General features: G+C 36.0%; 1 protein-coding gene across 3 annotated transcripts; it reads right to left on the reverse strand.

Annotated features, from left to right (window-relative positions):
• Positions 1 to 371: 371 nt before the first annotated feature.
• Positions 372 to 11,882, reverse strand: SYN4 (sister chromatid cohesion 1 protein 4). Of its 3 annotated transcripts, none has more exons than XM_021433367.2 (15): positions 11,395 to 11,882; positions 9,693 to 9,954; positions 9,456 to 9,553; positions 9,312 to 9,358; positions 7,602 to 7,651; positions 7,269 to 7,353; positions 6,240 to 7,137; positions 5,771 to 6,127; positions 5,506 to 5,647; positions 4,330 to 4,466; positions 2,682 to 3,706; positions 2,170 to 2,203; positions 1,690 to 1,798; positions 1,426 to 1,555; positions 372 to 769 (listed from the first exon to the last, which is right to left on the reverse strand). In XM_021433367.2, exons 1-15 carry the CDS (start codon positions 11,516 to 11,518, stop codon positions 671 to 673), a joined length of 3,597 nt encoding a protein of 1,198 aa, XP_021289042.1. In that variant the 5' UTR covers positions 11,519 to 11,882; the 3' UTR covers positions 372 to 670. The 3 variants fall into 3 exon arrangements, with proteins under 3 accessions (XP_021289042.1, XP_021289041.1, XP_021289043.1); XM_021433366.2 differs by having other exon boundaries at positions 5,771 to 6,157; XM_021433368.2 differs by having other exon boundaries at positions 5,771 to 6,157; positions 9,693 to 9,842; positions 11,395 to 11,527.
• Positions 11,883 to 12,325: the final 443 nt, after the last annotated feature.

Raw genomic sequence — 12,325 nt, forward strand, 5'->3', positions numbered from 1 at the left:
TTTGGCTATTTGTAGATACATATTCAAATATTTAATATTTTCTCTAATAATTATTCTTTCAAATTATATTTCATAACACAAAAAATTAGTGCTAACCAAAGTGAGCTGTAAGAGTTTTATCAGATAAGATACAATTGTTGGGTTGATCTGCCACCCAGAAACTGAAAACCCTATTAATTTTAGTTCCTGAATAAATTACCTTGATGTTTTATTGATAACATCTTACATACCTATTCTTAGCACTTGTATGGCAGTCCCTAATACAACCTCAAAACACATAAAAAGGGAAATCCTTGCCCGCAATTAATCAGCTCAACTACAAATGTGAGTCAGAAATGCTTTATTTAACAGGGCAAACGAATCTCAAGGAATAGCAGTCAAAAACAAATAAATTAGCATCTTCAATTGCAAATTGAGATATTTTACAGATATATACACAATTATTATCCACCTTAAGTCCTCGCTACAATCAACATCATGATACGTGCCATCCCACCCCACTGTTAAGCTACCAATTACATGAGCTACACAAGAACTAATTCTTTTTTTTTTAAATTCAAAAAGAAAAAAAAAAGCCATTTTTAAACAAAATAATTACCGATGTGGGCTAAGCTTCAGAACTAGAACTACAAGGAACTTTTCACTGTATCTGCTTTTCCTATGCAAGGGATCAGAAATCAGATTTCATGAGCTTTGCTCGAGGCTTTATACAGATGTTGTCAAAGGGTTTCACCTGTTCTACGTGGATGTAATCTCTCGTCTTAAGAACCTGCATGTTGGTGACATTTACACCAACAAATAAAGAGGATAACTTTACATTTTTTCCCCACCAGAGAAACAAAAACAACTAGGACAGCATCAAAGATTAAATGACCAGATGTGGAATTTTTTTGCTTCACCCGTTCAAAAATATAATAACCACAATTTCAATCAATCTCAAGCAATTAAACTTAACCTAACAATGGATAGTAAGATAAGATTATCAATCTAAAGAAAGAAAATATTTCATTTGCATGCAAATACTAAAACAAAATCCGTATTGGAGCACTAATTCTACTAGCAATTACTTTTAAGGTTCAATTATTCATCTTCTTATCCTTAAAATTACGCATCCGGTTTCACAATGATGTCAAAATATCTTTCAGTTGTATTTGTTAAAAAATAGGTCTCCACAGGTGTATTTGTATGAGAACATTTGTGTGTATTCGTTCTTCTGCACAAGTTCTGTACTCCAATGAAATGATTTTCTTTCAAGCCAATGTAATTCTCATTTGTTAAAAACAAGTAATGATTTGTCATCTAGGAAAAGAGAGATAAAATGAAGTTTCGGACATAAACTTACATGCAAGATTTCATATGCTATAGTATTTTTATAAGGGAACATGGAAAGGTTACTAACTTTGAGACAAGTTTTAGCAGACATACCAGTGTTTCAAAAAACATCCTTGATGCTTCTTTACGTGTTTTACGATCCAATAGACTGTCCATTGAAAGTACCTTACGACCATGTACAGCTTCATCCTCAAATAAGTTCTGGAGATACTTGGCAACCGCCCTAAAAGAAAAAGAGTATGAACAAACATCAAGATGTGAGCTAGCCTTATAAAGGTACAAGAAAATATTATGGCCAGTAGTACTAAAATTAGTGTTAAAATTATAGGGAAAAAGTAAACAACATCTCTTACAGACCTGGTACGAGAAGACCATCCACTATTTTCAAGAAGACGACTTTCATCACCACATGGCATGCCGTCATCATCATCTTCGACTAGCTCATCATCATCTACGTTCAGGAATTCTGATGGAAAGAAAAAGAAAATAAATATTTACTAACCAATGGCAGAGTCAAGAGTGGGGTGAGGTAAGGCATTGTACAAAAGAAATACGAAAAACAGATTTTTATATATATTTTTTGGTCTTTGGGGGGGGGGGGTGTGGAGTGGTGTGTGATGGAACATTTTGGGAGGCTTTGGCTCCCTGCGGTCCTAACTACAAACCACCTTACCTAAAACTTTCACAACTAAAACAAAAAATCCACATCTTAAGTATAATTTATTCAGTCAAAATCCCTCAACTCATTTATTGCAAAAGAATAAAAAGAATACAATTTCAAGAATTACCCATAAGAACTAAAAGGTAAAAGCAAGACAGAAGGCACTAAGATTAAACCTGTATCATTTGCAACTGCGGCATGCTCAAATTCCTGCACCAAAACAGGGCAAAGTGTCATTCAGGGGATTCTTAATGCCTTAAATAAGATAATAAATGCTAACGCCAAAACAATTTTCATAGCAACAAATAAACTAATCTACAAATAGCACATGGACCAAACATGAACATCAAGTTGAGGTATGGAATAGTTATCAGAACTTAAAATGTCTAACATGCTTTATTGAATATAACAAAGTTAAATATTCAACACCTATCAATATATAATTTAGAAAATAATTATTTTTAGGTATGGAAATATTTTCAATGAATCCCTCTGGAAATAATCATAAAACCCAATATTGATGCATGTACATGCACTATCTTAATTACTGTTCACTTTCTGCTAGGACATTAGCACATTAATTGAATCCATACAAGGCTATAAATTGCCAACGGTTACAGAAAAGCTGAAGCACTTAAATATTCTTAAACCAATGCAAAGGTGTTACATGCGTTACACAACAACTTACAGCTTGATTATCCACAAGCGAGGTCATTTCTGCATTCACTGCATTAACTTCCTGAAAGTTTGCAGTTTCTCCATCATTTAATGAAGCATTTTTTAGAACCACATCAACTTCTTCTGAATACGTAGAATCCATTTTACATTCTTCACTACCCTTACAGATTGGGTCCTTGTCATCATGATCCAAGAGTGCACCCTCAACATGAGCCTCATCTACTACACCAACCTTGCCATATCCAATTTCATCTGCATTTTGAGCACCATTCAGAGCCTCACCAGTTTGCACAGTTGCAAGAGAATTCATTCCATTTTCAATAGGTGCAAAGCAGTCTGCCTGAATGTCTATACTGACTTCAACTGATGTACCCGCTTTACTTTCTTCTAACAAAAACTCATTAGTTTCTTTTGATTCTGTTTCAGATGGAACAGCACTTTCAACAACATTTTCTAAAACTTCAGTAGGATTAGCTCCTTTGTCATTTCTCATATCCAATTCAGCATCCTCCCCAGGTTTAGTACTCATTTTTTGATCAGGTGGAAGGCATGATGCATCATTTAACATGGAACCATCTACAGTGTGGCTTATCTTCCCAGCTGTCATGCTACTAGTATCTTCAGTAGCCAGACTAGTAGGGAATGATACCTCAAACTCGTTCAGAGTTGCATTAGCAGCTTCAACATTCCCTCTGTCGATTTCCATTTCCATGACCCCATCTAAAGGTTCATGTTGCAAAACTTGAGCCACATCATCAACAGCATTTTTATCCTGTTGAGCATTCAAATCTTGGTGTTCAATCTGCTGAGTATCAGTCTGCATAGGAGTGCCAGCACATTGTGCTCGCTCATCATTTCCACCAATCACAGGCACAGAGCTTCCTTCAATTCCACCTTCTCCATCAACATTAGGTCTGACAGAAAACTCAGGATCCTTTGCTACTTCAGATGATGCATGGTTTTCATTTCCTTCAGAAATCCTGACCCTCAGATCATATGCTTCACTGTGCAAACATGACAAGTCACTCGCCAAACCTGAAAGGTACAGCAAGAGTTAACAACTTATAAAGTCATAAACGATGTGTTGGAAAGTCCTCCATTAGCAGAGGCAGAATTATTTCAAGCAACAATAAAATCAAGACAAATATGCACAATCATTGGAATAGATCACTGATAAAATCTTGCAGTCAATACAATTTTAAATTTTGGGTATGCATTTATATGAATGACATCCATACCAAAAAACTGAACTCCCCATCAAAAAGATACTCGTGATGTCCACAGAACCTAATAGAAAAAACACATACAGAAGTAGGGTCGTCTCGTTCTCCACATGACCTGGAGATGCCCTACATTAAACAAACATCTAGATGATGCTATAACTTTGTTCACTATCCACTTGAGTTGTCCACACCATATGAAAAGAGGTCAAGCTTATAAAAGCAAATCATATTTGAGCAAGGCCTTCAAGAGTGATACATCTACAGTTGCATGATCTCACTCTTTCCCAACTCAGTACGTTACAAAACCCAAACCATAACATTGAATTTTCAGGGCATCATAATTAACCAAAAGTTGAAATACTTCATTTCTATTTGTTTTTCATTGACCCAACAAAAGCATGCAGATGCAGTGAATTTTCAACACTTTGATCTCACCAGTAAATATAGGTTCGGTGAAGATTTCATCTTCCAAGAATTGTCTCTGAATCAATGAAATTTCAGGCCGAGTGCAAGGTGCTTTCTTGCGTATACGACGTATGTCTTCAGTATTAACCAACTGCTGGCGTATTGTACTTGATAGAAAAGGAAAGGAAAATTAATTAGCACTTAACTACTAGGGCAAATTAAACAGAACTTAACTATTAAAGACAAAATTTAAAATACATAATCCAAAAAATAAAGGAACAGAAAAAACTTTCCAAGATTCAATTAATCTGAATAAATACCATTCAATAATATTTCCTAATGTGCCAAGATGACTGGAGAGAACACAAATTGATCATATCTTAAGCCACTTATTGCAGTTTAAACCACTTATGCCATACTACAGATACACAAATCAGCAGGTAATCAAGAATTTCCATCGGCATAAGGTGCCTCTTGTAAAACATGTTGACAACAGAAAAATAACTAAAAGTGCTTCAGAGAAGGATGACACTTCAATGTAAGTGGCAGAAGGAAAAGGTTGCAAAAGAAAACATGAAAAGGACAAAAATTTCATAAGTGCATGAATTGCTTAGACACAAATTTTAATTTATAAATCAAAGATTCAATACGAGCTAAAATAAAACAAAAACACGTTACATTGACTGTGCAAGAAGGAAAACAGTGAAACTTTTAAAAATTCGAATACATCTTCATAAGAGAAGGCTTAAACCTAAATTATCTCACTTTATGCGAAAAAGCCCCTATCCAAAGCAGCCCTTTATTTTCGATTTGTACCCAAACAAGCCCTTAACCCTAGCAGAAAATTAACAGCCGTCAAGCCACATGGCAACTGATGTGATCACGTGGCAGCTGACATGGGAAATCAGATAATCACATAAGCTGCCTCATGGTCATGTCATATGCCTCATGACATATGACAGAAAATGCCAACTGGCATTGGGTCTAATGGCTGTTAATTTTTCATTAGGGCTAAGGGCTTGTGTGGGTACAAATCAAAAGATACGGGCTTCTTTGGTTACAATAAAATAATAGGGGCTTTTGGGATAAAGTGCAATAGTTCAACGGCTTTTCAGTATTTAAGCCAAAAATAGAACAATCATTAGAATATCAACTACTTAGATAGAGAGAGGAGAAAGAAACAATTAAAACATATTAAAAACATACTCGCCATGTAAGACCATAGCATCATCCATAAGCACTTTTCTTTTGGAGGCACTAGGTCTTGGTGCAGATCGTGCACGTTTCATGGATGCTACTTCAAGAGGAGGAGTGGGTTTCATTTTGAAAACTGAAGATCTTCTTCCAACTGAAGCAATGACAAATTAAATTCAATCATAAAAATATTCTTATGAACACCAGGCTTATGATGCAATCCTAAAAAATTTATAGAAAGCAGAAAATAATTTTTAGGATTAAACTATATCGTTACCTAAAATCGAAGACAACAAGTCATCATCATCAGGAACTGATTCTGCAGTTCTCCTGGATCGAGGCCTCCCAAATGATTCAACTGAGTTTAAACTCTCTACAGTTAATGTACTTTCTGTTATACTTCGCTTTTTTCCTGAAATGAGTTTCATTCCAGCACCAGTTTCTTCATCCCCTGCGAAGACCTCTTTGTCTGGGGTAGACTCACCCAGCAAATCACTTGGTTTATCAATAGGTCCTTCTAGTGCAGAGAGTAACTTTTCAGGTGCAGGCAAGTCAGACATAGCACAATTATTTAAATTTTCCAACTGATCATCACATAAAGCACGCTCTGACATCTGAGTTTGGCAGGCTTCACCTGCAAAGACGGTAGTACATACGAAACAATCTAACTTGAGGTTCTCATATATATAATATTAAAAAGATCACAATTTATGTATGACTACATGAATAAGACTTGTAAAACAAACCTTGCACCTCAATGGAAGCTCCAGAAGCATGAACTTCTTCCTCCCTTCTGGACAAATCCACCAAGTTTTGATCTACAGCGGCCAAATTATCACTTCCGCGAACTTGAACAGATGAGACCTCTTCATGAATAACAGGTTTTTTCATATTTTCAGAATCATTTGGTTCCTGACAAGCTTGAGCTTCACCATCAATAACCGTTGGTCTACTGGGTGATTCCAACGGACGGGAAGGATTTGAAGTTTTGGAAGGTGAGAATGACTCTTCCAAATTATCAGTGGTTTCCGCATCATTGCGGAATTCAGATTTATGTGATGCTTGATCATTCTCCATATAGGCGTCTGAGGTGGGCACACAGGTGCTACTTGAACATGTTCTTCGAGCAGGGTCCTCCAAATCAAAAGTGACGTTGGAGCAGCTAGGAGATTCTGCACATTCCCTGTCAGTTCTATCCATTGAGTGCATACCACCATTATGCATATCTTCCACCCTATCCAAACCATCAGGTCCTCCTACAGTCCCATCAGCAGATTTGTACTCCACAGACACAACATCATGGACAGAATTTCCTTGTGGTTTACTTTGTTCTTTCGCCAGGTCACCTATATGGCTGCCATTCTCAGGAGGCACACTAACTATAGCATCATGATTTTTATCATTTTGTAAAGAAAGATCCACTACATTGTTATCCCCATGGAGATGATTCGCTTTACCAGAAGACACATTTTCTACACATTCAAAATTGGCTAGTTCTGTAAGATTATGATGTTCTGGTTCCACATGATCATCACCAGCCAATGACTCATTAACACCAGACAAGTTAGGCACTCCCACAACTCCAGGAGTAGCTGGATCCTGATCGTACTCAACAAATTCAGAATTTGCAGCTAGACCTTCAACCTAACGGCAAGCAAAACCATATTTATCATGGCAAGGCAGATAATAAAATGGCTAGAACAAGAATTGTTTCTACAAGATAGACAGAAATCAAATTAAAAGGAAAAGAGAGTTGTTTGAATTAAAAAAGAAACCTGATCCCCACTGCAATCCATTGGCATAGCCTCTGAATTACTTGGGTCTTGTTTTTGTTGTTCATCTGACCGTTTTAGGTCAGCCCTGAAATGACAGAAACAAGGGATACAGAAAATTCAGAATTATCCAAATGGTCGCATATATCAAACAATAAAATCAATGGTGGTTTAATAATTGGCAGTATTTTGCAATCTATTCGTTAGGGGAGTCAAGCGAGCACACCATCTAAAATGAATACAAGAGAGATAAAAGTAAAAGTGTCCATGAGAATTTAATATACGACATGATCATAGAAAGATTAGGGTATAAAGAGGAATATGTATGAAGCTTACACTGAAACTCCACCATGTTCTGATGCTGCAACCCTATCTAGGAATAGCTCCTGTTCAAGATTAATCCACGACCAAAGAAGTTTCAGTAGATGATTAGCATAAGATGAAAAGAGGACCAAGGAATAAGAAAATTCAGTGAATTCATAGAGAAGATAAGTGTGATAGCATGACCCCAAAGATTCAACCTTGAAGGGCCAGAATTAAACTATCCATGCAGAGATTAAAGGTTCTGCTAACCAGAGGATGCATGGAAGCATATTTTTCAACTTCAAAAACCAAGTTACCAAACCACCTATGAAATAGTTCAGTAAATTCACCCACCTTATGCCCATCATCAAAAATGCTATAAGCAGTAGTACTTAGGATAAGGACATAGATTTCTGCAATGTTCTGATGATATTATCACATCCTACTTTCCCAAACACAGTTACTTTACACAAAATAAGTTGTTAGAATAGACCATTCTTTAATCCAATTTTAAGACCGTCAAAGTCTCCCTTCTAAAAAGCATAAGCAAATTAGCTAGCCCATTCCCCCAAAACTCTAAAAGCCATGAAAAACCAAACCAATAATGAAAGTCTGGTAGGTAACATTATGCAATTTTATAATAATCCATTCATTACAATAGAGACTGCAACAAGACTAGATCTACAAAGAACAAAAAGAGTTCTAAAAGAAACACATTGGACAAGATTTTCAAGCGAGACAATGAAAGACCCAACAACTCCTCTTCCTTTCATTTTCACCCTTCTGTTTGGCTATGGAAAGAAGAGGAGGGAGGACCCAAGATGTTTAAACACACATAATTTACATTGTAGATGCAATAAGGCACAATTGTTTTTCAAACCATCAAACACATAAATGGAAAAATGAGTCTCAACTACAGAAATAGTAGCATAGATACAATATTAAGTCTTTTTCTATATTTCCTTAGGATAGAGTGTTGTTGGATACACTACTTTCTGTTCTCTTTAGTTTTACCGCCACTTTTGGAGTTTAAAATTTCCACTGGCAGTGTATAAAATAATAATCCTTAATTTTAAAGAAGACTATTTGGTAATTTCCAGCTTCTCTGTAAATTGCAGATTCTAGGTCTGAGGGTCTAATTTTAGGATTGCGTTATCTTATTAGGTTTTCCTATAGTATAGGGGTTATTCTATATCAATTTTTAATACGTTCCTATCTTGCATCTCATGTTCTTCAAAGAATAGAATTCATTCAACTCCATAAATACAAAATAACTTTTCTATTTAATGAAGGGGAGTTTATGACAGTTTCAATGGATATAATGCCTCTGTTTGGTATTGTATAAAGCAACCAAGACCCTAGGAGTAGGAAATATAGCTGTAAAGCCTAGATCTTCATCTTCTAATTCCTTAATCATCAATCAAACCCTAACCATTCAACATCAAATTTCAACCTTAACCCTAAGCTACCATTCACTGGTGTCATTCACAGACATAAACAAACACCAAACTCAGTCTGGTTTTTTTTTTTTTTTTGCAGACATCAAACTTAAATCCTGCTTTCCATTCTAGATCAACCATCAAAACTAGTTATATTTTCTGATACATGTAAGCCCTAAAATCACATATTCTTACTTGCTCTATAACATCCTTTCTTAATTTACCAGATCCTACATTAGTCAGCCTCTCACTGATTCAAGACTATTAATCACCAAATGTCAGGGAAGCAAGAATGACAGATTACCTCATCAAGCAGACCAATCTGAGAAGTGTCACCATCACCAAACCGCTCTGAAAGTATTTAAAATGTAGGATTTAGATTCAATAGTAGTTTGCCAACCAAATGTAGATAAACCTAGCATCATCACAGTCAAAACCATTTACTAACCATCCAATCCAAATTGTGATGTGGAGTAAACCACACCATCCATGGTATCCTGAAGCGTAATCTGCTCTCTTGAACTAACGTGATGATCAACATAGTTACTGCCAATAAAGCTACATGTTAATAAACATATAGTACTTCCATAGTTACACTATAAAAAGATAGAATGTATATCTCAAACTACAAGGCAACACATACATCAAGAAAGGTAAATATAAAAAGTGAATATCAGGAACTAACCCCTGAAAAATCTCATTATCAGGCAGCTCAAAGTCATCAAGATCAAAAGTCTCTGGCAAAGTGATGGAATGGTAGGGTGCAGTAGATTCTTCTGGTGGTAAATCTACTGCAGTGGAGCGAAAAGCCTGCTTTATCTTGAGCAAGGCTTCACTGCAATCATCAAAAAGGTAATTCACCTTTCTAGAATATATCCTCACCACACCAAGAAGAAGATGACTGGACAACCGTAGTGCAATTGGTACTTCAGGAAACAGAATAGAGTCTGCTTGAAGCCATATAAGCAAAAATTAAAATTATAGAAACAAAAAAAGAAATGCAAAAAGTTGGAGAAGCCAAGGCAACTTATCCTCAGTAACAAGGTTGCTCATGAATGGGAAACAAATTTGATATCGGAACTTGGAACTAGAACAACCTTATCATCGTCATCGTATAGGTTTATCTAATTCTATTAGTGTAGAGATTCGCCGCAAGCAACAAGACCAACAAAAGGGGCTGAGCAAGCTCAAAGGAAAATTCCTCCACTAATAACCAAGTAAAACCACATATTTTAAGAATATGCTACAGACAACATGGATATTTGCCATATTCCAGAGAGCAATTACTTCTACATGACCATAGGATTCCAACACAACCAATAGAATTGCCAGCAAAGACCTCCAAATATGCCAAAAAGGATCAATGGGAGGAACAACCATACAACGACTTGAAGAGGATTAGCTCATGCATCACTAAGAATGAATAGGAAGATGATATGAGAATTTAAAAATTACCTCATAACAAATATTAAATGGAAGGTAGGAATGAAATTTTCTGTTTCAAGAACAAGTAGGCAACAGAGACACACATCAGGAGCAAACTATACCAATATGTACACTGCCCCATAAATTTCTGCAGAATACATGCTTTACTGAACTACTAGATTTAATAGTTTGATGATCACACCATCAAGCAGGCCAACTTTCTTTCAAGCCAATAAAGTATCTATGATATCCATCTCCGAAATACCACTTTTACTAACATAAGTTAAATGGTTGAAAATGTTTTGATTTCATTTAGGCATTAGAAATACTCAATAAACTTGAATCTATGTATACATGATCAACAATAATTCCAATGGTTGGTTTAATGTATACAAAATTGTTAATTATGGAAAAGGAATGAGCATAAAAATTGGAGAAATAAATAAGGCTATACTAATTACTTTTTGCTATTTACTTCCTCATTCTAAAAAGTTGTTGAAATGCAAAAACAAATGGTCATACGCCAATTCATAATTGATTAAAAAGAAACAACTGGATAAAATGCAACACCAATACTAAAATAAATATTATTAGCTTATATAAAGTACAATAATACATTTTTCTCCAAAAATATTATATTAACTTTAATAATTCAGAAATATTATATATTTTTGCATCCAAGCCTACTTTTCTTCTTTTTGCTTTCTGTAACACAAAAAGATAACACAAGAAACAACCAAACAACACCTAAACAAATAATCATACTGCATAAAAAGAAGGAGGAAGAAAGGGAAGGGGTATACCCAAACACTCTAGACTAACCTAACCTTAAGAAGACTTAGACATTGCCCCATTAAGTGGCAATGAATAAATTAATGCAAGTTGACAGAGATAGGATAAATTTGAAATTTTTACTCTAGGATTTCAAACCAAAGAGTAGGAAGAAATTGAAATGTACTGACCAACAGAGACGCCAATATCAGTATCCGCCACCTGATTCTTTCGGAGCTTCCTCTCTAGATGAGCTGCTATCCATATTGTCCCCAATGGACCTTTCTTCGCCAATATAAACTGTGAATAAAACATTTCTCTGACAATACAACCCCTATTTTTTCATACAACAACTTCCTCGCTTCTCAGAGCAAGACAACCCTATGATTTAAGCTACTTCAGAAAGTTTCCTAAAATAAACAGCTTCAAATTTTCAGTACAAATTCAACTAACTCACAGAGCTCACAAGAGAAACCCTAGATTTCAAAAGACGTCAACTTCTCCAAATTGGCCCCCGCAAAACCCTTAATTTTCCACTTCCAGCTATGGAAATGGACAAATTAAGTTTAAATAGCCCTAAAATTTAATAGAAACAACGAAACCCTAATTACTCCCCATCCACCAGACAACCTACGAAACCCTCCCAAAACTCCGTAACCCAGAAAAAGGGCTCCATTTCCACTTAATTTACAGAAATCGCCACTCCGAGAACTTCAAAACATCGAACCTCAAGAATCCAATAAATAAAACCCAACTTGCGCTTCGAGGTGGAAACCCTAGGCTTGAGAGAAACGCCTGCGTTTGGAGGGCAACGGAAGTTCAATAACTGAGTTGGGGGAGAAAGCGAATTGGAGACTTTGGAATAGCGAGTCGGATCGGCCAGACAGAAAATCTGGAGAGGGAGATTTGTGTGCAAGAGAAGAGAGAGGGAAGCGCTCTTTTGGTTTCTGTAAGAAAGAAGGGATTTATTTTTCGAATTCAAGTTTCTTTTTATGTTTTCCTCTATGTTGCTGAAGTCCATGGGTGTACGAAACGTGGCGCTTTTTCACTGGTTCTTAGAATCCTCAGGCTCTTAGGGTCCCACTTCGTGATTGGCTCATCAGCTTTAAGTTCTGATCAGTC

The sequence above is a fragment of the Theobroma umbraticum genome, unplaced genomic scaffold (assembly GCF_002168275.2).
Source record: "Theobroma umbraticum cultivar Fairchild unplaced genomic scaffold, ASM216827v3 scaffold_86.0, whole genome shotgun sequence".
Lineage (NCBI taxonomy): Eukaryota > Viridiplantae > Streptophyta > Magnoliopsida > Malvales > Malvaceae > Theobroma > Theobroma umbraticum.

Excerpts from the sequence above, each read along its gene's own strand:
- SYN4 (XM_021433366.2), bottom strand. The coding sequence starts at position 11,518 with ATGTTTTATTCACAGTTTATATTGGCGAAGAAAGGTCCATTGGGGACA. Across the intron at positions 7,354-7,601 it reads GAACATGGTGGAGTTTCAGT|GGCTGACCTAAAACGGTCAG; the intron begins GTAAGCTTCATA and ends CTGTCATTTCAG. Across the intron at positions 5,648-5,770 it reads CTTGTTGTCTTCGATTTTAG|TTGGAAGAAGATCTTCAGTT; the intron begins GTAACGATATAG and ends TCATTGCTTCAG.